The sequence below is a fragment of the Diceros bicornis genome, chromosome 7, assembly GCF_020826845.1.
Source record: "Diceros bicornis minor isolate mBicDic1 chromosome 7, mDicBic1.mat.cur, whole genome shotgun sequence".
NCBI lineage: Eukaryota > Metazoa > Chordata > Mammalia > Perissodactyla > Rhinocerotidae > Diceros > Diceros bicornis.
This window is the reverse complement of record NC_080746.1, coordinates 18808133-18828535: the sequence shown is the minus strand read 5'-3', so window position 1 is coordinate 18828535 and position 20403 is coordinate 18808133. Positions and strand designations below refer to the sequence as shown.

General features: G+C 50.6%; 1 protein-coding gene across 3 annotated transcripts; it reads left to right on the top strand.

Moving 5' to 3' along the window:
• The first annotated feature begins 7044 nt into the window (after positions 1 to 7044).
• Positions 7045 to 19951, top strand: IL10RA (interleukin 10 receptor subunit alpha). Of its 3 annotated transcripts, XM_058545128.1 has the most exons (7): positions 7045 to 7179; positions 9580 to 9694; positions 10294 to 10478; positions 11363 to 11526; positions 12163 to 12313; positions 13788 to 13909; positions 17117 to 19951. In XM_058545128.1, the coding sequence occupies exons 1-7, from the start codon at positions 7113 to 7115 to the stop codon at positions 18041 to 18043; spliced, it is 1731 nt and encodes a 576-aa protein (XP_058401111.1). In that variant the 5' UTR covers positions 7045 to 7112; the 3' UTR covers positions 18044 to 19951. The 3 variants fall into 3 exon arrangements, with proteins under 3 accessions (XP_058401111.1, XP_058401112.1, XP_058401113.1); XM_058545129.1 differs by lacking the exon at positions 9580 to 9694; XM_058545130.1 differs by lacking the exons at positions 11363 to 11526; positions 12163 to 12313.
• The last annotated feature ends 452 nt before the right edge of the window (positions 19952 to 20403 follow it).

Sequence of the window (20403 nt, the reverse complement as noted above, 5' to 3'; positions counted from 1 at the left end):
CGGCGGCCCAGGGTTCACAGGTTCAGATCCCAGGCGCGCACTGACGCGCTGCTGTCAAGCCATGCTGTGGCGGCGTCCCATATAAAGTAGAGGAAGATAGTCACAGATGTTAGCCCAGGGCCACTCTTCCTCAGCAAAAAGAGGAGGACTGGCATTGGATGTTAGCTCAGGGCCAATCTTCCTCAAAAAAAGAAAAAAAAATTATGTGCCAAATCAAAGTTTTAAGAAGTATAAACATGAGCTCACCATACACAAGAATTCTAAAAAGCTGCAGAAGAAATACTAAGTTTTCTCTCCCGGGTCCTGAGAATGTTCTACTTGGGTTCCTTTCTTGAGGAGAGCCGCTGGGGCAGGAGAGAAGGGCATGTTAGTGAAGGCAGGAAGGAGGCTGGCTACTGGCTACTGGAGAGACCAGCAGGATCTCCCCGCCTCAGTCACCCAAACGTTGGTTTGTGAAAAAGAGTTGGGAAGAAGGTGAGAACATTGACTGACTTGTTCTTATGTCCTAAAAGGTCAGATGGCCACGGAATGAATCTGAGGGTAAGGTGTGAACTTGCCGTTATCTATACGAGCTGTTCCTCTCTGACTTTCGTTTTCTTATAAATTATAAGAACTTCAACTCTGCCCTAGGACTGTAGAGCTTCCCTCTTCCATGCCCCCCTCCCACACACCCATCTGCCGAGTGCATGTGCACACTCACTGTTCAACATCCCAGCTGACCTCCGGTTATTATTTCTCGTACTTGCCATTAATTCTGTGAAAGAGGAAAGGCCATATTTCTAATACATCCTAGGGAAAGTTCTGGAACAGAAGCAGGGGGACAGATAATTGACTTCCACGCAGGGATTCCAGGATTCCCTGGGGACATCGAGATCTTCTGGAGCCATGAGGGACAGGGAAAATAGGCTTCGAGTTGCTAGCTGGTCAAGATATGCTAGGCCTGGCAGCAAACAGAGAAGAAACTCAATCCATAAGAAAAATGACAATAATACTAATACCACACGTGTGTTACACCTTAGAGTTTACAGAACAGTTTACATACTATCCCCTGACAGTACATGCACCTGATAAGGCCAGTCTCTGACTAATTTTTGTATCCCACAGTGCCTAGTGAAGGGTACTTAACAAATATTTGTTTATATAAATCCTCTTAACAACCCCAATAGGTTGGAAGAAGAGGTATCATCCTCATTTTACAGCTAAGAAATCTGAAACCTGGGAAATTTATGACTTGCCCAAAGTCACAGAAGACAACTGATGACCTGGGGTTTGACCCCCAGTCTTGGGTCTTCCCAACCAGCACTCTTGCTGCTACCAGACATAGGGTGGAACGTACAACTCTAAATTCTTGAAGCTAAAAATTGTAATTCAAGAGGTTTCAAGCAATTTCTCCATCACAGAGTAGTAATTAGGATGCATCTTTAGGTGGGATCCTCCCTCTGTCCTGGTGAACGTTCTTAGTCATGTCAATATAAAGTAAGTGTGTGCCCAAAACCTGGACATTCAGTGCTGGGTCCCAGGCAGGGGCCTCAGACTGAGGTGTTACAGACTTTGTTTGGTGGTGTCAACTGAGTATCTCCTTTGCAGAACCACAGCCCTGAGAAGTTAGAGAAACGGTTTTCCCCAAGTCTCAGTTTAGGCAGTCCCATCCCACTGAAAATCGGTTCTTTGTCCCCGTATTGCTCACAAAAGACCAGGAGCCCAGATAACGGCAGGGGGAGCAGGCGTACCCAGTCTCTTCCCCTCCAAGGAGGAACGACTGTGGCAAGGCCCAGGATTGGGCCTGACGTGCCCCTGTCTGGGCCACCTAGCTGCTGTCCCACCTGTGCTGTGATCTAAGGCTAAGGTAGACTTAAGGAAATATACCAGCAACTTAGCCCTATGTGGGCCATTGGAGCCAGACTATACCTTCAAGGTGGGGCTAGGAATTTCCCTTAAAGGATGTTGATATTCCTGCTGTGAGTCATCTTAAATCAAAAAAAAGTGGCTTTGGGCAAGGGAAGGAAGGTCTGTCCTCTCTCTGGGGGCAAGAAAGGTGTTCAGAGAGGTTCAGAGATTTCCAAAGGTGGGAAGTTAGCTGATCTCTGCCTGCCACAAAGACTGCCAGAAGCTTAAGGAAGGTTTTCAGATGGGACTGAACTGGTGGAAGCTCCGAGTAGCTACTTTTTGAAGTAGTTATCAACTATCTCTTTGGTACTTTTGTTATTTGCAAGCCTCTACCAGCATTTTAAAATGTTACGGGCCCTGTGATGGGCCTGTGTCCATGCTTCAAGCAAGCAGCTTCAGCCCAGAGGCCACCATCATGAAACTAAGAGGTGACCTACGAGACCACCAGGACAGCTCTGCATATGTGAGGCTTCCCTGGAGAACCCCACAAGTTATGTGCAGTGGGAAGCCAAGAGCAGATGGACTTCCTGCTTTTGTGGAATGGGGGCTCAGACTGCTAAATTTAGAATTAAAAGAAAATGTCACCCCTAAAAACTGGAGACATCAAAGTCCTCTGGACAACAGAAGGAAGACACAGCTGCTTCTTGAAATGACAAGGGATATTTTTGTTAATGTTCTATTCTTAACCTCCTGCATCCTGAGTTCACAAAGCAATGGCAATGGGCTAGGTCCTCATTCTTCCTGACAAGATGATTTCCTTGAAAATCACTTTGGAGGCAGAGAGGGATCCCAAGTACATTCAAACAGCCCAGTCATCCTGGGGTGGGGCGGGGCTTAGCACAACACACAGCCTGCAGAGAGGCCAAGTGAACACAGACACTGGGAGTGGGGGCTGGATCCCTCTAGTCAGTATGAGGCCTTTCTGCTGAATATTTCTACTAACCACATCCCCTCTCATTTGGGTAGCCTTTTTCAGTTGTCAGAACACTTGTGCATCTGGCCTTACAACAGCCCAGGAAGGTTTCAATTATTCCAATCTTGTCAATGGCTAACAGAGGTACAGGGACTGGTCCAAGGGCACACAGCTGGCAGTGGCCAAGCTGGGGCTAGAACTAGGTCCCTTGTGTCCCAGACCCCCGGGCTCCTGCCTGCAGGATTCTGAACACTGGGCACTCACTGAGAATGAGGTCCTGGGCAGATTGCAGGCAAGAGAAGCCTCTTAGTCCCAGCTCTACTGATTCAAAGGGAATCAGCCGGGGAGGTCCCTCACCTAGGAGAGCAATATTTCTTCCCCTTTCCTCTAGGCTGAGGGGCACAACACCCTCACACAGTCCTCAGAGTTCTACAGGCTCAGCTGCTGTGGCATGTCAGGCAAAGAGAAGTGAACCTCAATCAGGAGACCAGGGTTTTGATTCTGCCACTAAGAAGCAAGTCACCCTGGCTAGTCACCTCCATGTTCTGGGTTTCCTCTTCTATTTAAAATGCAAATCCGTCATGTCCCTCTCCTGCCCAAAACCTTTCAGGGATGCCTATCACCCCCCCAGCTAAAATTCAAATGACTCCCCATTCAAACCTGAGTCACCATCTAAACAGAGTAGAGAGGGACATTTAGAAGGGGGTTCTGTCCCTTCTGAGGTCTTTTCTATTCATCCAGGGGGGAGTCAGGCAGACAGTGAATGGATGTGGACATCAATTAGGTCCTGTAGACAACAGCCAGAAGGCTCCTCCCGGGGCTGGGGCTGGCCCTTGGCAGCCCCTTCACCTTACATCTGTGATTCTCCTTGACCTAATGACTGTCCCCAGGCAGCTTCCTTCTCTCTGTCCCTTTCTCGGGGTCAGTTCCGTCTAGGTTTCTCTCCTTGTTATGTATAGCTCTGACACTAGTCACAAGGCCTGGAACTTCCCTAATTCCTAGTCCCGGGACAGAAACTGCAAGTTGTCACTGTTACCACACTCAAGCATGGACTTCCTACCCTCTCAGATGCCCATACTACCCCCCAGTGATGCGCATTTAGAAGCATCATCCTGAAGACCAAGATAAAGTAAAGCGAAAATGAGACAGTGGAGCCGTCCAAGGCTCAAAATTTGCCCTAAAAATTTCCCAGTGTGGCCATGGGGGAAAGATATCTACCCAGCTCTGTCCACAGTTCCCTGGGGTTCACCACATTCCCTCTACGCACAACACTCAGCCCTGAGCTGTTCCTCCTCCCCCACTCTCACTCTCTCTTACTCTCTTTCTCAACTCACTAGTCTTTTGTCTTTTCCAAGAACTCTCCCAAGACTGGGGAGAGTATTGTTTATATAGTGGTGAAGCAGGAGCTCTGGAGTCAAACAGACCTGGACTGTAACCTTAGCTCTGCCACTGCTGGCTAAGTGACGTAGAAAGTGATGTAGTCTCTGACCTCACTTCCCCATCCACCAAACACTGATAATAATGCTAATCTCACGGGCAGTAATAAGGATTAAATGAGACAACGTTTGTGCATTAATCAGGGTAGTTAACACTAGCTACTGTAACAAAAACTCCAAAACCTCAGTGGCTGCATACAACAAGAGCTCACTCCTCACTCAAGTGAGGCTGATGTAGATTGGGGGGTCTTTCCTGCATAGCTCCCCTCCAAGAGGTGATTCAGGGACCTAACTCCTTCCATCCCCTTGGAGTCCTCCACTGGGCCCCCTCCACCTGGATGACAGATGGCAAGACAGAATTAGAGGCTAGGCCATGAGGTGGCACCCATCAATTCAACTTTACATTGGTTAAAACCCAGTCACATATTCCACCTAATTGCAAAGGAAGCTAGGAAATATAGCTGTCCTGCGCGCCCAGGAAGAGGAAATGGGATTGTTAAGCATTTAGCCAGTCTCTGCTACAATTATTTAGCATAGTGCCTAATACATAGTAAGATCTCAATAATGGAAAGATACTATTATAATTACTTTCTATTATCTGTCCTGATACTGGTACGAATATCAGAAATCACAGAACTTTAGGGTGGACTTTTCGGGAACACTGAGCATAAATAACTGAATACAAACCAAAACAAACATATGAATTTCTTAAAAAGAAAAAAAAAGATATGGTAATTACGTGTCTGATATACCTCCTGTTCTGGGTATTTTCTATGAGGCAACAGAATACATTGGAATAGCCTACATTCAAATGTTGACTCTGCCCTCACCAAAACGTTAACGTATGTCAGCCATAGGGGTTTTCTCATCTTAAAACAGGAACGCTACTTTACCCACTTCACAGAGTTCTTAAAAAATGCCATATTCCAGGGCCGGCCCCGTGGCTTAGCTGTTAAGTGCGCGCTCCGCTACTGGCGGCCCGTGTTCAGATCCCGGGCGCGCACCGACCCACAGCTTCTCCGGCCAGGCTAAGGCCGCGTTCCACATACAGCAACTAGAAGGATGTGCAACGATGACATACAACTATCTACTGGGGCTTTGGGGGGAAAAAAAATGCCATATTCCCTCATCTCTAAGTATATACTTTCCTCTGTCTGGAACACCCTCCCTATCTGCTCTTCACCCAGCTACCTCCTACTCATCCCTCAATTCCAGTTTAGATGTCACCTCCTCCAGGAAGCCTTCCCTATCCTCTACCCCAGTTCTGGTCGAATGCCTGTTCCCTGTGTCTCCACGTTACCCTGTACTTCGCTTCCCAGGGTACTTACCACCGCATATTAAAATCTCCGTTCACTTTCTGTCTCTAGCTAAATTGTTAATTTGTTGGGGGAAGGGATCTTGTTTTGATCACCATTTTATCCTCAGCCTCAGTACAATGTCTGGCTGATAATGAGTGTGCAGTAAATGTTTGTCATATGAATGAATTAAGAATCCTGATACTTCTTCAAAACAGTAATGAGGTAAGAATTTTAAACTCTTATAACTTGACAAAAAAATAAAAGTAAAGACAAGTTCAGAACGAAATAGCACAGTGTACTCCTCCTTAAACCGGCCAGTGGGAACTAAGAAGTCATTTCAGAAAGCAGCCACACCCCTTGGGTCATGCCTCAGTACTTCTGAGCAATTGGCCACTCTTAATCTCTCAGTTGAGCAACAGAGAGTCCAAAAAACATCCTCACACATTAAAAGCTGTGGGATTCTTCCTCCCAGCTGCTCTGAGAGTGTGGTAACGAGAACTGTTCCCTTCAGGCAGCCCTGATTGACCTTGTGTCCTGTTGGGCCTGGGAGAGTGGGCCCACTCTCCACGAAGCTGGAGCATCCCTTACCTTCACTGACCATCAACAAAAAGTGAGGTCTTTCTAGTCCCAATGTAGACCTGCAGAAACAGCGTGGGACCCCCACCTCTCAATACGCACACATACTCTGAAGCAAGTATCACGTCGAACAAAAGTGAAGCAAAGTTTGTGAAGCAGACAAAGATGCCTTTATATCTTCTGTCCACCTGGAGTGAAGTCTCAGATGAGCCAAGTGACACAGAGATGCAAGTAATTGATCATGTGTTACCCAGTTCTCTAGGAGTGCTATTACCTAGCAGTAAAAATAGCTCTAAACGTGAGATTTCAGGCAAGCGAGGGAAACCAAAAGGGGCGGGAAGACGTCGTGGGCACCCCTCCAAAAATACTGTCTGGTAGAGGACCGCCTACTTTACCGCTGGTTTAGCTCAGAGCCCTACACCGAGGTACTAGGGCAACACCAAGACTCACACAAGTGTCCTCTCACAGGTCCCCTGAGCGCCTGGGACAGTTTCCTTCCCCACTCCAAGCCGCTGTGGCCACATCTCCATCCCAAACCTACTCGTCCGGTAAAATCAGCTCTGACACCCTCACCCCACCTTCCAAACCCAAATGGACAAGGTGTCATCACCTGCGCCCCAACACACAGAGACACACCCACACGCGCACTTCTCCAGGCTACCCAGATCTCTTTCACCCGATCGCACCGGGGGCGCAGGGGGCAGGGAGGGGAAGAGTTGGCCGGGGCCCCGCGCCCGCCCTGACAGTCCTGCATCCGCATCCTCCGCACCGGCGGGGCGGGCCGCCCTCGCCTGCGGGTACCCGGACCGGCACCGGCTCCCGGACTCTTCGCCTCGGGGGCGGGGCGTCTCGAGGCCCCGCCCCCCCTTGACGTCAGTCTCGCGGGGCGCGGGCGGGGCAGGCGGCCGGAGCTTCCAGTCGCAGTTTGGCGGAGCCGTGGCTAGAGGCGCGCAGCCTGGCTTGGGCTCCCTGTCCGGCTCCGGAGGATGCGGCGCGCCCAGGATGCTACTGCGCCTGCTAGTGCCGCTGGCGGCGCTCCTCAGCCTGCGCCTCGGCCCCCGCGCGCACGGTAAGGCTCCGGGGCCCGGCCCTGCCCTGCCCTCTCCGCGCCCGCTCGCTGGGCTGTGTGGGTGGCCAGACCCGAGTCACACCCGTCGTCACCCCACGCTGAAGTTCTGCGTCCCCCGGAGAACCCCGTGTGGCTGGGCCTGCGGGGAGAGGGGCGCTCATTATCTCCCCCCCTCCCCGAATCGCCCTTATTCTGGCAAGCTTGGGTCTCAGGCTCACTCGTTGTGGAAGTGGAAGAGGCTGAGATTGATTGGGGGAGGGGGCAGTGTGGATAGAGAAGTTAAATGACCCCCCCAACACACACACACAACACACACACACACACACACACACACACACACACACTCATCGTCCACGGGCGAGTCGTAAAGTTAGCCCTGGCTTTTTTGTTGTTCTAGTTCAAATAATGGGATGGCTTGTCACCCTGGGGAATGACTTTGATCCGCTGTCTGACTCTACCTTCCCTCCAATTAACCTATTTCTGCCCGGTGCCATCTCACCCCATCCCAGCTCTTCTCCCCGCCCCATCACCCCCATCTGATCATCTCTGCTCCTTCTGTAGCCCCAATGAACTCCCATTGCCACCCGCCTTCCTCCTCCCTCCTCCTACACCTTAGCGCAGTCTCCTAACCCAGCCAGCTGTCCTGGAAAGTTTCTGTGACTGAGAAGAGTAAACTCTAGAGAGAGAGAATGAAAGGGCGGGGAGTTGGAGGGACCAAGAGCAGAGGGAGGGAGAGCAGAGACTGAAACCACTTCTACGTGACGCCAGAATACGAAGTAAAACAGGCAGTCAGTCATTCCCATGACCGAGAGCTGACTGGGGATGTGCAGCCCAAACACCACAAAGACCCACTGCATTTTTCACTTTCTATCTGATGTTTTGAAATCGAGACACAGACTTGAGGATCAAAGACAGTATAAGACGGAAAGCAAGGGGCAGGGACATATGTGCTTTCTAAGTGAGAATGACAGTCAGAGAAAAAAAGCATTATTAGAGAGATGATGATAAGTCAGAGAACAGGGGAAGCCTGAGAGAGTCGCTGTCAGAAGGGGGGACATTAAGGGATTAAGGAGGAGAGAAGAGGAACTGACTGTGGGTATTGGCCTTGACCTACTTCATTGCACTTGATCCTAAGATTCTTAAAGTAGGTGTATTTATTGCATTCTTACAAATGCGAGAACAGGTTCAGCGAGGTTAAACAATTTGCCCAACTCACACCGGCAAGTGCTGGTTTGAGGCTCCTGAAGTTGGCGTTTCCCGTAGTGCATGGTGTGTGTTGGGAGGGAGAGGGAGACAGGAATTGAAAATGGTCTTCAGGGAGGCGGCCTGGTGGCGTAGTGGTTAAGCTCACATGCTCTGCTTTGGTGGCCCGGGGTTCACAGTTTCGGATCCAGGGCGCGAACCTATGCACTGCTCATCCTGCTGTGCCGGCGTCTCACATACAGAATAGAGGAAGATGGGCACAGATGTTAGCTCAAGGCCAATCTTCCTCAGCAAAAAGAGGAAGATTGGCAATAGATGTTAGCTCAGGGCCAATCTTCCTCACCGGAAAAAAAAAAAATGAGCATCAGTATTTAGTATCTCACCTGTAGCCAAGGGTGCTAGCTCTTTGTGGAAATGTCCTCAGCCCAACCTAGAATCAGAGCTGCTTCATTCTGTCTGTCCTCACCAGGCCTGATGCTGGGCATCTGTCTATAGGTAAAGCCCTTCTAGAAGCCGGGGAATGGGGGAAGCGCTCAGCTAGAGTGTTGCCCAGGAGACCTGTGAAGAGAAACAGGCAGATGCCAACAAGCAGGGTATCTGTGTACCCAAAGACCTCCAGAGAAGGGGGCCTTGGGCTGGAGCCAGGCATGGGGCCAGGGTGGATGGGGGGCAAGCCTTGGGATGGGGCTAGAGCAGGGACAGGGACTGGGCAGAGGCAGGGACTAGCTCATCTGAGAGCTCATTGTGGACATCCCTTAGCCCTCAGCACCTGCCTTCTCACCTGGGATGCATCAGACCCAGCTTGGCTCTTCTCAGCCACCACTTCTGCTCCTGACCACAGACAGTGCGAGATAGGGATTTCAGGGCACAGCACTAGCTCTGGAATCAGACATATCTGGATTCAAGGCCCCAGTCTGCCCCTTACTAGCTCCACTCTGCCGCTTACTAGCCCCATTGGCCTTGGGCAAGTCACTTAACCTCTCTGAACCTTCATTTCTTCTCCAGTAAAATTGTAGGCTGTTGCGATAATTAAATGAGACAATATACGTCAGGTACTTAGCAGAGTGCTCAGCTCATAGTACAATACTCAATAAACAGGAGCTGTTAGGATGCTTGCCACCATCACCATCCTCATCTTCATCTCCGGGAGGTGGGCCCTGCTAGCTCTGGGACTGACACTCTTCTTCCTGGGGACAGGACTGCCCAGCCCTCCATCTGTGTGGTTTGAAGCAGAATTTTTCCACCACATTCTCCACTGGACACTCATCCCAAATCAGTCTGAGAGTACCTACTATGAAGTGGAGCTCCTGAGGTAAGGAAAAGTGAGGAAAGGAAGTGAGTGAGAGAGTGGGTGAATGCATCCCCTTCCACTCCTCTGGCACCAGAAGATACCTCTCTTGTTACTGAAGTGACACCAGGAGGGACCCTGGCACATATCTATCAGTTGACAAGTATTGATTGAATCTCACACGTGCTGAGTAGTGTGCTGGGAGCTCTGGGGTGAGAAAGCCAGGGTATTGCCTTTACCCTCAAGATTTTTCCATCTTACTGGAAAAACAGGAAAAGCATCCATAACGTAGTTGGTGAACGAGGAAACCCCACTGACTGCAAATGGAATTGGGAAAAGGGAGAAATTAGGCTGTGCTGCAGGGAGGAGCAAGTCTTCCTGGAGGAGTTTGGATTTGAGCTGCTCATATTCCAATCTAAGAGTCTTCTAGACCACAGAGAAGTTGCTACTGGGTCCCAGAACCAAGGGAGGTCCCCTTGCAATTAGATGCCCTAGACTAGAGGAAATACCCTGAGGACTGTACCCTCGTGGGAGCTCTCTCCCCTGACCTCTTCCATCCCTCTTAAAGGAGGTGGGCTTGAGCACAAGTTCCTCTGCCAGTGCCCACCCTGATATCTCCCCAGGTATGGAGAAGAGTCCTGGAAGTCCATCCGCAGCTGTAACCAGACCCTGGTGCTGTCCTGTGATCTCACCATGGTGACCCTGGACCTGTACCGCAGCAATGGTTACCGAGCCAGAGTCCGGGCAGTGGACGGAAGCCAGCACTCCAACTGGACCATCACCAACACTCGCTTCTCTGTGGATGAAGGTGCTTTTCCTTGCCCAGGCCTAGAACATGGTTTTTGGGGTACCCTCCAGCCAGAAGCTCTAGTCTAGAACTTTTCTCTTTGTTCCTGTAGAGAACATGTCAGCCCAGCTTTGTGGCGGGGGACCTAGTTGCCCAAACAAGCCTGAGTAAGGACTTCGGAGAAGCTTTAGATGAAAATAGCCAAGTTGTTCAAGATTTAAAAGGGAACTGGAGTTGTTTATCCTACAGAAGAGAAGTCTTGGGGTGACTTGAGTCACAAGGGCCAGGCCTGTGTACTTGTAGGGTTCCAGGAGAGGAAGCGAATCCATAATCACTCAGCATAGGGCAGCCAGCAGTAGGGAGAATTTGGATCAGGTCTTCCCCATTTTAGGGATGAACTCCCAGGGGTCAGGATGTGAGGCTTTGAAGCAGGGAGGTGCTACTAAAGAAAAGTTGGGAGTCTCTTTTTGGAGACATAAGAGAAAAGGATAGGCCCCAAACTTGATGTAATTCTTCCATTCTGCAGACTGGGGTTGACCATGCTCTGTGTGTGTGGCAAGCCTGCTCTGCAGAATTCAGTCAGAAGCGATGGTTGAGGTGGTCATTGGCTCCCAAATGCCTGCCCACAGGCCCGTGCTCAGCTGGCTGCAGAAGCATTAGCTGGGGAACGTGTTTGAAATAGATGTTTCCAGGGCCTAGCTTCAAAAATTCAGGTTCACTGTGTCTTGAGTGGGCCTGGGGCATCTGTAATTTTAATGTGTTCCCCAGGAAGTTGTTCTGCCAGGTTGGGAAAACTGTGGCCCCAGTTTTAGAGTGGGTAAAGCTTGACCCTGGAGGCCAGGCATGGGTGGGGGACCCCGGCTGTCCCCAGCCTGCAGGCCTCATGGTTTTGCCTCCCCACACAGTGACTCTGACAGTTGGCAGCGTGAAGCTCGAGATGCGCAAGGACATCATCCTTGGGACCATCCAGCCCCCCAGGCCCAAGGTGGCCCCTGCAGGCGACACATACGAAAGTATCTTCCAACACTTCCGCGAGTATGAGATTGACGTTCGCAAGGGACACTCTGCGGTATGGGATTCCCTGAGGCCACAGGCCCCGGCTCCCTGCGCTTCTGTCACCTGGGCTGGAAGCACCTTTTATGCACCCCTGGGGAACTTTGCTGCAGAGTAGAGGGAGGTCGTAGGGGCGGGGGAGGGAGTTGAGATGACCTCAGTCCTCAAACCGGTGCTCCTGCCAGGTGGCAGGGAAGACGCTGCCTACCAGGTGTCAGGCACCACACAAGACTTTTTATAACTATTGTTTCCAATCCCGTTGCACATGGATATTTTATTCCATTTTATAGATGGGGAAGTGAGGCTCCGAGAGGCTGTGCCATTGCCCCAGGACCCTCCCATAAGTGGGAGATCTGGAATCTGCAAAATCCATCCTCTTTCTTTTCTACCACAGTTGATTCCAGCCCTTTCTGGGAAGGTCTCCTCATCTATAAAACACTTCGTTTTCTCTTTTAATACAAAATAAGTCATGGTAATCACAGAGATCCTGGGCTGCATTCATCGTACAGAGTTTGTTATCTTAGAAAAAGAACACTGAAGCGGGTTGGCCTAGATTGTCTCTAGATGCCACCCCCCCCCCGCCCCAGCTCTCAGCTTCTCTGTACCATGAAACAGGATATTTTGTTTATTGCTGTTGTTGCTTTCATTTCAGTTCCTAAACAAGAAGGTACAACATGAAAACTTCAGCTTCTCAGCCACTGGAAAAGTGGGAGAGTTCTGTGTCAGGGTGAAACCATATGTCAGCTCCCGACTGAACAAGGGTATATGGTCAGAGGAGGCGTGCATCGTGGTCACCCCTCAGTGTGAGTCGGTCAGGGCTCTTGCTGGGCAGGAAGGGAGGCAGGAAGGGCCTTGCACAATCTGAAAAGCATGCGTTGAGTGCTGCTGTTGCCAGGCACTGGCTGGGCACGCCCCCACATAGCTGTCCATCCTCACGCAGCCGTATGAGAGAGCTCCTGTTGTCCCATTTTAGAGATGAGGGAACGGAGGCTCAGTGCGTATAAGCAGTTTGCTAGGGCTTGGTGGCAGAGCCAGGTCTCCTGATTCTGCAGGTGCTTCCACTTGAGGACAGCTGCTCTTCCCAGGATCTCCCCCTCCCCCCCAGCCACTGTCATTCAGCTGTGGTAGTTCCTGTTTGTCACATTCCTCTGCTGTCCTTCCTTGGAGCTGGGGGCACAAAAGGCCTTCTCCTCACCCTTCCTCCCCCTCAGAGGAAGAGGAACTGAGCCTACTCCTCACCACAGCTGCTCAAGTCAACAAATAAGGCCCTGGGCTCCCAGCCAGGTGCTGGGAAGGGAAGGAGGGAGAGAGGATAGAGATGTGAAGACCATGGTCCTGCCCATGAGGATCTTACAGGCTGGCTGGGGAGGCAGAGTGTGCCCAGAGGAAGCTGTAACTAGCAGCTCAAGACAAGTGCCTGATAAATCATGCCGACAGTCAGTGCGCTGGGAGTGCCCAGTCCAGTGTGGGTAGAGTCCAGAAATGACCAGAGTGACACCGACATTTGCACAGTACATTTTAGCTAATGAAGGACACTCACGAGCACATTTAAGCCTCACCCACATTTAAGCAGAGCGAGGCCCCACCTGTGTGTCAGCAGCCTTAAGAGCTTTGCAGCGTTCACTCAATGATCGAAGAAACAGTTTTGTGTACAGGTCTGGGTTCAAATCCCAGCTTTACCACTAAGAGGTATACGACCTTGGGTAAGTTACTTAACCTCTCTGGGCCTCAGGATCCTGATCTATAAAAATAGGGATGATAATGGTCTTTACCTCCTAAGTTGTTGTAAGGATCATAACATAAGTAAAGGACTTGGTAGATGGTAAGTGCTGTGTCCTTCACAACTGTCTTATGTGGGAGGCGATATTATTTTTCCCATTTTATAGATGAGGAAACTGAGGCTCAGAGAGGCTGAGTAATTTGTCCACAGCCTCACAATTAGTAAGTGGTGGAGCTGGGATTTGAACCCAGGTCTGGCTGCCAAGGTCTCTGTGCTTACCGGCTGCACCACCCTGCCTCGCTGCTCCGTGTGCTGTAGTGCGAGTCGTGCACAGAGAGCTGGAAGAAGAGTCAGTGGGTCTAGTGAGGGAGCCCTTCAGGGCAGAGGTGGGAAGGCCAGGCAGGGATTCCCAAGGACCCAAACGCGTCTAGAGTTGTGGCATAGAAGTAGCCTGGGGAGTCACCTGGGTCACTCGCCGAGTGGCCGTGGAATGGCTGGGGATTTCCCCTCCGCGTCCCACGGTGCCAAGCCACAAACGCATCTCTCTGGGCCTGCAGATTTCACCGTGACCAACTTCAGCATCTTCTTCGCCTTCCTCCTGCTGCTCTGTGGAGCCCTGGCCTACTGCCTGGCCCTCCAGCTGTACGTGCGGCGCCGGGGAAAGCTGCCCGCCGTCCTGGTGAGTCTCACAGGGAGCCCACTGCCCCGTCCCTCCCAGCTGCACCAGGACTCCGGGAGGCCGGGAGCGCCCTCCCAGACAGTCCACTCCCTCAGCCCTCACATTCTCCAGAGGTGCCTTCCTCAGGCACGGTGGGGATGGAGGGAGGACTTGAACTCTAAGCCCAGTGCTGAGAAGGTTACCTTCTAGTGGCCCAGATAAAACGTGTGCTGAATAGTCCCAAACCCCCATGCGTCGTTCTGTTACTATTTACAGTCATGTGTCACTTAACGAGAACACATTCTAGAAATGTGTGGTTACATGATTTCGTTGTTATGTGAACATCGTAGAGTGTACTTACACAGACCTAGACGGTATAGCCCACTACACATCTAGGCTACATGGTACTCATCTTATGCGACCACTGCCAGATACGTCATTGACTTAAACGTTGTTATACAGCGCATGACTGTACTAATAAATGGCTATGGACCAGCCCCTGTGCATAAGTACCTCTGAGGCAGATACAGTTATTATCCTCATTTTACAACTCTCTAGGAAAAATAAGGAGAGAGACAAAGACCCTCTGAAATTATTTTGAGTAAGAACTCCAGGAAGTGGGGAGGTGGGGAGTGAAGAGGCGTAGGACTGCCTGGCCTAATTAGGCCCTTTGTCCAAGCAAAAAAGCACTGTGTTCCTAGCTCCAGTGCCCTGAGTAGAGAGGTATGATAAGGAGACTGGAGACAGACCCCCCCACAGCCTTAGGGGATCATAAAGTTCTTCCTTGTGTCTAGCTGAAGTGTGTAACTCATTATCTTTGCTCTGTGCTCTGGAGAGATTCGGTTCCACAAACACACCTGCACCTGTTGAACAAGTGCTTTGAGCATATTCTGTATGCAGGGCCCGGAGCCAGGATGGGGTGGTGTGGAGATGAGAGTGCCGTGGGGGCTGCCCTCGGGGATGGATAGCTAGAAAGCAGAGGGGTGGGGGACAGGTGGTCCTGGTACACTGGATGGGAGATTCAGAGTCAGGCATCAGGAAAAGCATCTAGGAAGAGAGTAAATGAGGTGGCAATTGAGCTACAGTTACTGAGCACCTACGATATGCAAAATGTTGTGTGGGAAGAAGCTGATTAATGTGGCCCCTGGTCTCAAGGGGCTTGATCATGGCCTGGTGGGCGGCCAATGTATGAACTATTAACTTGAGTGCAAACCAGTGAAATAGACATAGATGCAAAAATGCCAAAGGAGATGACAAGCAACCTCTGTTTTTTTGTTCCTTCTGTACATTTAGGTCACAGAATTGAGTTGTCCTTGAGAGTTTTTTCCTCCTCGAGATGAATACAGCCCACTTCCTTTCATCTAATGATCATGGTCATTACTAAGTTTATGAATAACTTAGAGTGCACAGAGCACTTTCACATTTATTAGCTTGTTCTCATTCGTTAGCTGCTTTGATCTGATCTTTCAAGAGTATATCAAGGTAGATATTATTGGGCAAGTGGATTTCAAATCAGGACAGTTGAGTACAAATTCCAGGTTTGTTCTTTGCTGCTGTGTGACTTTGGGCAAGTCATTTAACTTCTCTGATGTTCAATCTTCTCCTCTAGGAAATAAAGATAATAATACTCCCTTAGAGAATCATTAGAGAGTAAAATTCAGTTCACCAAGTATTTATTGAGTGCTGTCTATGTACCAGACACTGTTCTAAGCACTTTACGTGTGTTAACCACAACACAAGAAGGCAGGCACTGTCATTATTTCCATTTTACGGGTGAGGAACTAAAGGACAGAGAGGGTAAATAATTTGGCCAAGGTGACACAGCTGATAGGAGGCAGAGCTGGGATTTGAACTCGTGACATCTGGCTCTGGCATACACATCCTTAATCATCAAGCTATGTAATATTAATATAATATTAATAGGCACTCGACCAATAAGAGTTGCATTAGAGTCATCACGTACAAAGGGAATGAGGGCAGATGTGCAACAGTAAGTCAGTCAACAAACCTTATGAGTGCTTACTGTGTGTCAGCTCAGTTTAAGCTCTGGGATCAGAGTGGTGACCAAGTCTAGATAGCAACTACCCTCAAGGAGCTTGTATTCTGTTGGGAGTGGGAAATGATTGTGTGTATAGGTGTGTGTTGGTGAGGGTGGGGGGTGGGGGCAAAAACAAATAAAAAAATAATTCCAGGAACTAATTGCTAGGAAGAAGTAAACTAGGTTAATGTGGAGAGAGAGTCTGGAGTCCCAGGGCGATTGGGAAGGTCTCTGAGGAGATGACATCTGAGCTGAGACCTGAATGATAAGGAGGACACAGCCATACAAAGCACTGAGAGAAGAGTATTCCAACCAGAAGGAGTAGCAGGTGCAAAGGCCCTGGGACGGCACTACACTGTTGTGCTCTGGGGCAGAAAGAACAGCAATGGGGCTGGGGCAGAGGATCAAGTGTTAAGTGACTTTCCTGGGACCCTTGGCAATTAGTGGGGAGCAGGTCCTCCTCAGCTGCTAGTCCTGCGCTTGTTCCGCTGCCCCACACTGCAGCCACCCTCTGTTTGTGTGAGTCACAACTCAGGCAGTGGAGAAATTAATTTGTCTCACATCTAGCATTTAAAAAAACCCAATGGAGGGGCCGGCCCAGTGGCATAGTGGTTAAGTTCGCACTCTCCGGTTCAGCAGCCTGGGGTTCACGGGTTCAGATCCAGGGTGCGGACCTACACACCGCTCATCAAGCCATGCTGTGGTGGTGTCCCACATACAAAATAGAGGAAGACTGGCACAGATGTCAGCTCAAAGACCATCTTCCTCAAGCAAAAAGAGGAAGATTGGCAACAGATGTTAGCTCAGGGCCAATCTTCCTCCCCAAAAAAACAAACAAACAAAAAAAAACGAAATGGATAAGACAAGATAGAATAAAATAGATTAGATTAGATTAGATCATGGTACACAAGTAGTGATGATAAGCATTATTTTGTGAATTTATATATGAGTTATATATTTATTGGCTATTTATATATGGGTATTCAGCCAAACTGAGAATTAGGAGGAAAACTGGATTCTGAAATGAAACAAAGAGAACAAGTGGCAGTGTAATCCGGCTCTGGGGTCCCCTCTGTTGGAGCAGCACCTCCTTGAGCTCCCCTCCTGGCCCCGTGGCCTCACCTGGCCTCACTGGGGTGGGTTCCTGTAGGTGACCCTCCACCTCCCTCACTCTGCTCTCTCCTTTCCAGGTCTTCGAGAAGCCCAGTCCCTTCAGCCTCATCAGCCAGCTTCCCTGCCCAGAGACCCATGACACCATCCATCCCCTCGACGAGGAGGCCTTCCCCAAGGTGTCCCCAGAGCTGAGGAACTCGGAGCTGCACGGCAGCACGGACAGTGGCTTTGACAGTGCCAAGCCATCCCTGCAGACTGAAGAGCCCCAGTTCCTCCTCCCTGCTCCCCACCCCCAGGCCGAGGAGGCTCTGGGAAAGGGGGTGCCCCCCGAGCTGGAGAACAGCTGCAGTAGCGGCAGCAGTAGCAGCACGGACAGCGGGATCTGCTTGCAGGAGCCCAGCCTGAGTCCTGGCACGGGGCCCAACTGGGAGCAGCAGGAGGGGAACAACAGCCAGGGCCAGGATGACAGTGGCATTGGCCTAGTCCAAAGCTCGGAGGGGCGGCCTGGGGAGGCACAGGGTGGCTCAGCCTTGGGCCATGTCAGTTCCCCAGGACCTGAGGTGTCTGGGGAAGAAGACCCAGCTGCGGTGGCATTCCAGGGCTACGTGAAGCAGACCAGATGCACAGAGGAGAAGGAAGCCAAGGCAGGCTGCCTGGAAGAAGAGTCCTCCTCAACAGATGGCCTTGGCCCCAAATTCAGGACGTGCCTGGATGCTGAGGCGGGCTGGCCTCCGCCAGCACTGGCCAAGGGCTATTTGAAACAGGACTCCCCAGGAATGACTCTTGCTCCCTCAGGGGCCCCAGCTGGACAGTGGAACCAACCAACTGAGGAATGGTCACTCCTGGGCTTGACCAGCTGTGGTGACCTCGGAACATCTGACTGGAGCTTTGCCCATGATCTTGCCCCTCTGGACTGCGTGGCAGCCCCGGGCGGTCTCCTGGGCACGTTTGACTCAGACCTGGTCACCCTGCCGCTGATCTCCAGTCTGCACTCGAGTGAGTGACTCAGGCTAAGGGGCTGCTTTTGATTTTAGCCATCCCTGGACCAGGAAGAGGGGCCCCAGGGGTCAGAAGTGAAACATGAGGCCAGCCTGGGCACTCTTCTGCAAGCCCAGTGATGCCAGCCTTAGCCAGGCCTGGCATGGCTGGCTAGGGTGCCAGGGGCAGGAGGAGGCTGTCTCGCTAAACCAGCACCGCGCACGTGGGTGGCATTGGCCTATTCTGCAGACAGGGCCCTGCAGACTCTGGCAGAGCTGAGAAGGGCACGGCAGAGACCTCCTCCCTCCTTGGGACTCTTCCTGTTTTGTAAAGGATTATTTGCTCAGAGGAATTGTGGTGTTTTCTGGAGTTGTGGTGAGGCCGCCAGACTGAAGTCACCTCAGACCCAGGCTTTCCCCTTAGGCCGGCTATGTATCAGGGCCTCCAGCAGGACTGAGGGCTGGGATGATGGGGGCCTCCAGAACTTGCTGCAGGGGTCATTTCTAGGGGAAAAAGGAGGGAGCAGAGACCAAGTTTGACCTCTGGGATGGTCAGAGCTGACCGTCAGCCTGGGGTGGTCACAGAGAGAAGCTCCCCCACTGGCCAGCCTCCCAAGCAGGGAGCTTGTCATGGAAGATCTTAAGGTGTGTCTGCCCTGATCAGCCAGTTAGTCAATCAGCCATCGTTATAGAGCTACAGGGGAGCTGAGATGCAGAATGGGGCCTCTGGCTCAGAACCGGTCCCTCTGGGGATGTCTTTTGTCCATCTGCAGACAGCTGCTTCTTTCCAGCAAATCAGGTGGCATCCCCCTGGGGCACTTGCAGTGGCCAAGCCACTCCTTATCCCCACCCTGCTGTCCCCACCATCTTGCTGACAGTACCAGAGAAACCATGGTTGTTTGTATTGGTCACGACTCAGCCCTTGAGACGGCCTCTGGACTTGGGTGCCAGCTCATCTGCCCCAGAATGTCAGGGTTGGTACCTGCACTTTTGTTTGCTGCTAACATCCAGCTACAGACCCACAGGACAGGGCACTGGGCTGGGATCCCTGCTGTCTCAGCGTTCAGGTGTGTGACCTTGGTCCAGCCACTTCTCAAAGGGCCTCAGTTACTCCATCTGTGAAATAAGGGGCCGTCCATGCTGAATGTTAACCAAGCTGTCCTCTGGGGTGACATTGCCAACCCTATCTGACCCTAAGCTGGGAGAAAGTAGAGTCTGGAACCCATGTCTGCACAGAGCCAGCTTCTTTCTCAGGCTGAGGACCAACAGATCTCAGCATGGCATCATGCTAAGAGAGCTTCCAGACACTGGGCCCAGAAAGGGGGCAGTTGTAGGCCCTGGTCCCCACAGTCAGTTTGGAATCTGTCTTCAAAGCCAGTTTACAGTCCATGGGCCTGGAAGCTGGGAGAAGTGACAGGCCTGGGGAATGCCCCTCAGAGTCATCACATGGCCCTGCACTTCTCTGTGGCATTCTGAGAATAGACATTCTGGCCCAGGAAATCCAGCCAGAACCCCTTGCACTCTGCCAAGAAGTTCTTAGGTGCCAGTCTGATGACAACTCCCTCTGGAAGCTTAGGCTTGAGGGCGGACTCCTCGGGGTTTCCTTGGAAGGTTTATTTATTTATTTTGTTCATTTATTTATTGACGAGGCAGCAGAGTACAGTGAAAGAATTCTGGGTATTTCAAGAGCCTGGGAGTTCTAATTCTGACTCCACTGTTTCTAGCACTGTGTGACCTTGGGACAGTCACTTTTCCTTATCTGTTTTCTCATCTGTACACTGAGGGGCCTCAGTTTCCTCATCTGTAAAACCTGACTTGTTTCTTTCGTAGGGATGTGAGGTTCCACTGAGGAAGTGGATGTGAATGTGCCTTGAACACCAAGCTCTGTAAATGAGCGATGTATATTTTTTATTCCAATAAATTGTCAGGACCACAGGAATTTTGTGAAACCAGTCAGATTTCTGATGACACAGTGGCTGGTGGAGGACCCAAGTTGTTGATAATTAAGGATGATAATGAATGAGATATGTGATGTCACTTTAAGGTAACAGGAACGAGGACTCAGGCTCGAATCAGACAGACTCAGGTACAAGTTCTCATGCTAACGTTTATTGTCTGTGACCTTGGGCAGGTTACTTATCCTCTCTAAGTTTGTTCCCTCATCTATACAATGCAAATAATAATTTCTCATGGCATGTTTAAATGAGATCATGTGTAAAGAGTTTAACACCCTGCCATGCATGTGGTGTCCCGTGCATAAATAGCTGTCGTTGGCTTTTAAAGTTGTAAAGGGAAATGGACATTTTTCGTGAAAATGAAAGAATGAAAATGTATGTAAGAGTATGTAATGAAAGAGTACGTAATGAATGTAATGTAAAGTATGTAAA

Bases quoted from the DNA above. Each gene is read 5' to 3' on its own strand.
- IL10RA (XM_058545128.1), top strand. From the start codon at position 7,113: ATGCTACTGCGCCTGCTAGTGCCGCTGGCGGCGCTCCTCAGCCTGCGC. The intron at 9,695-10,293 runs GTAAGGAAAAGT...ATATCTCCCCAG, and splicing joins TATGAAGTGGAGCTCCTGAG to GTATGGAGAAGAGTCCTGGA. The intron at 10,479-11,362 runs GTGCTTTTCCTT...CTCCCCACACAG, and splicing joins TCGCTTCTCTGTGGATGAAG to TGACTCTGACAGTTGGCAGC.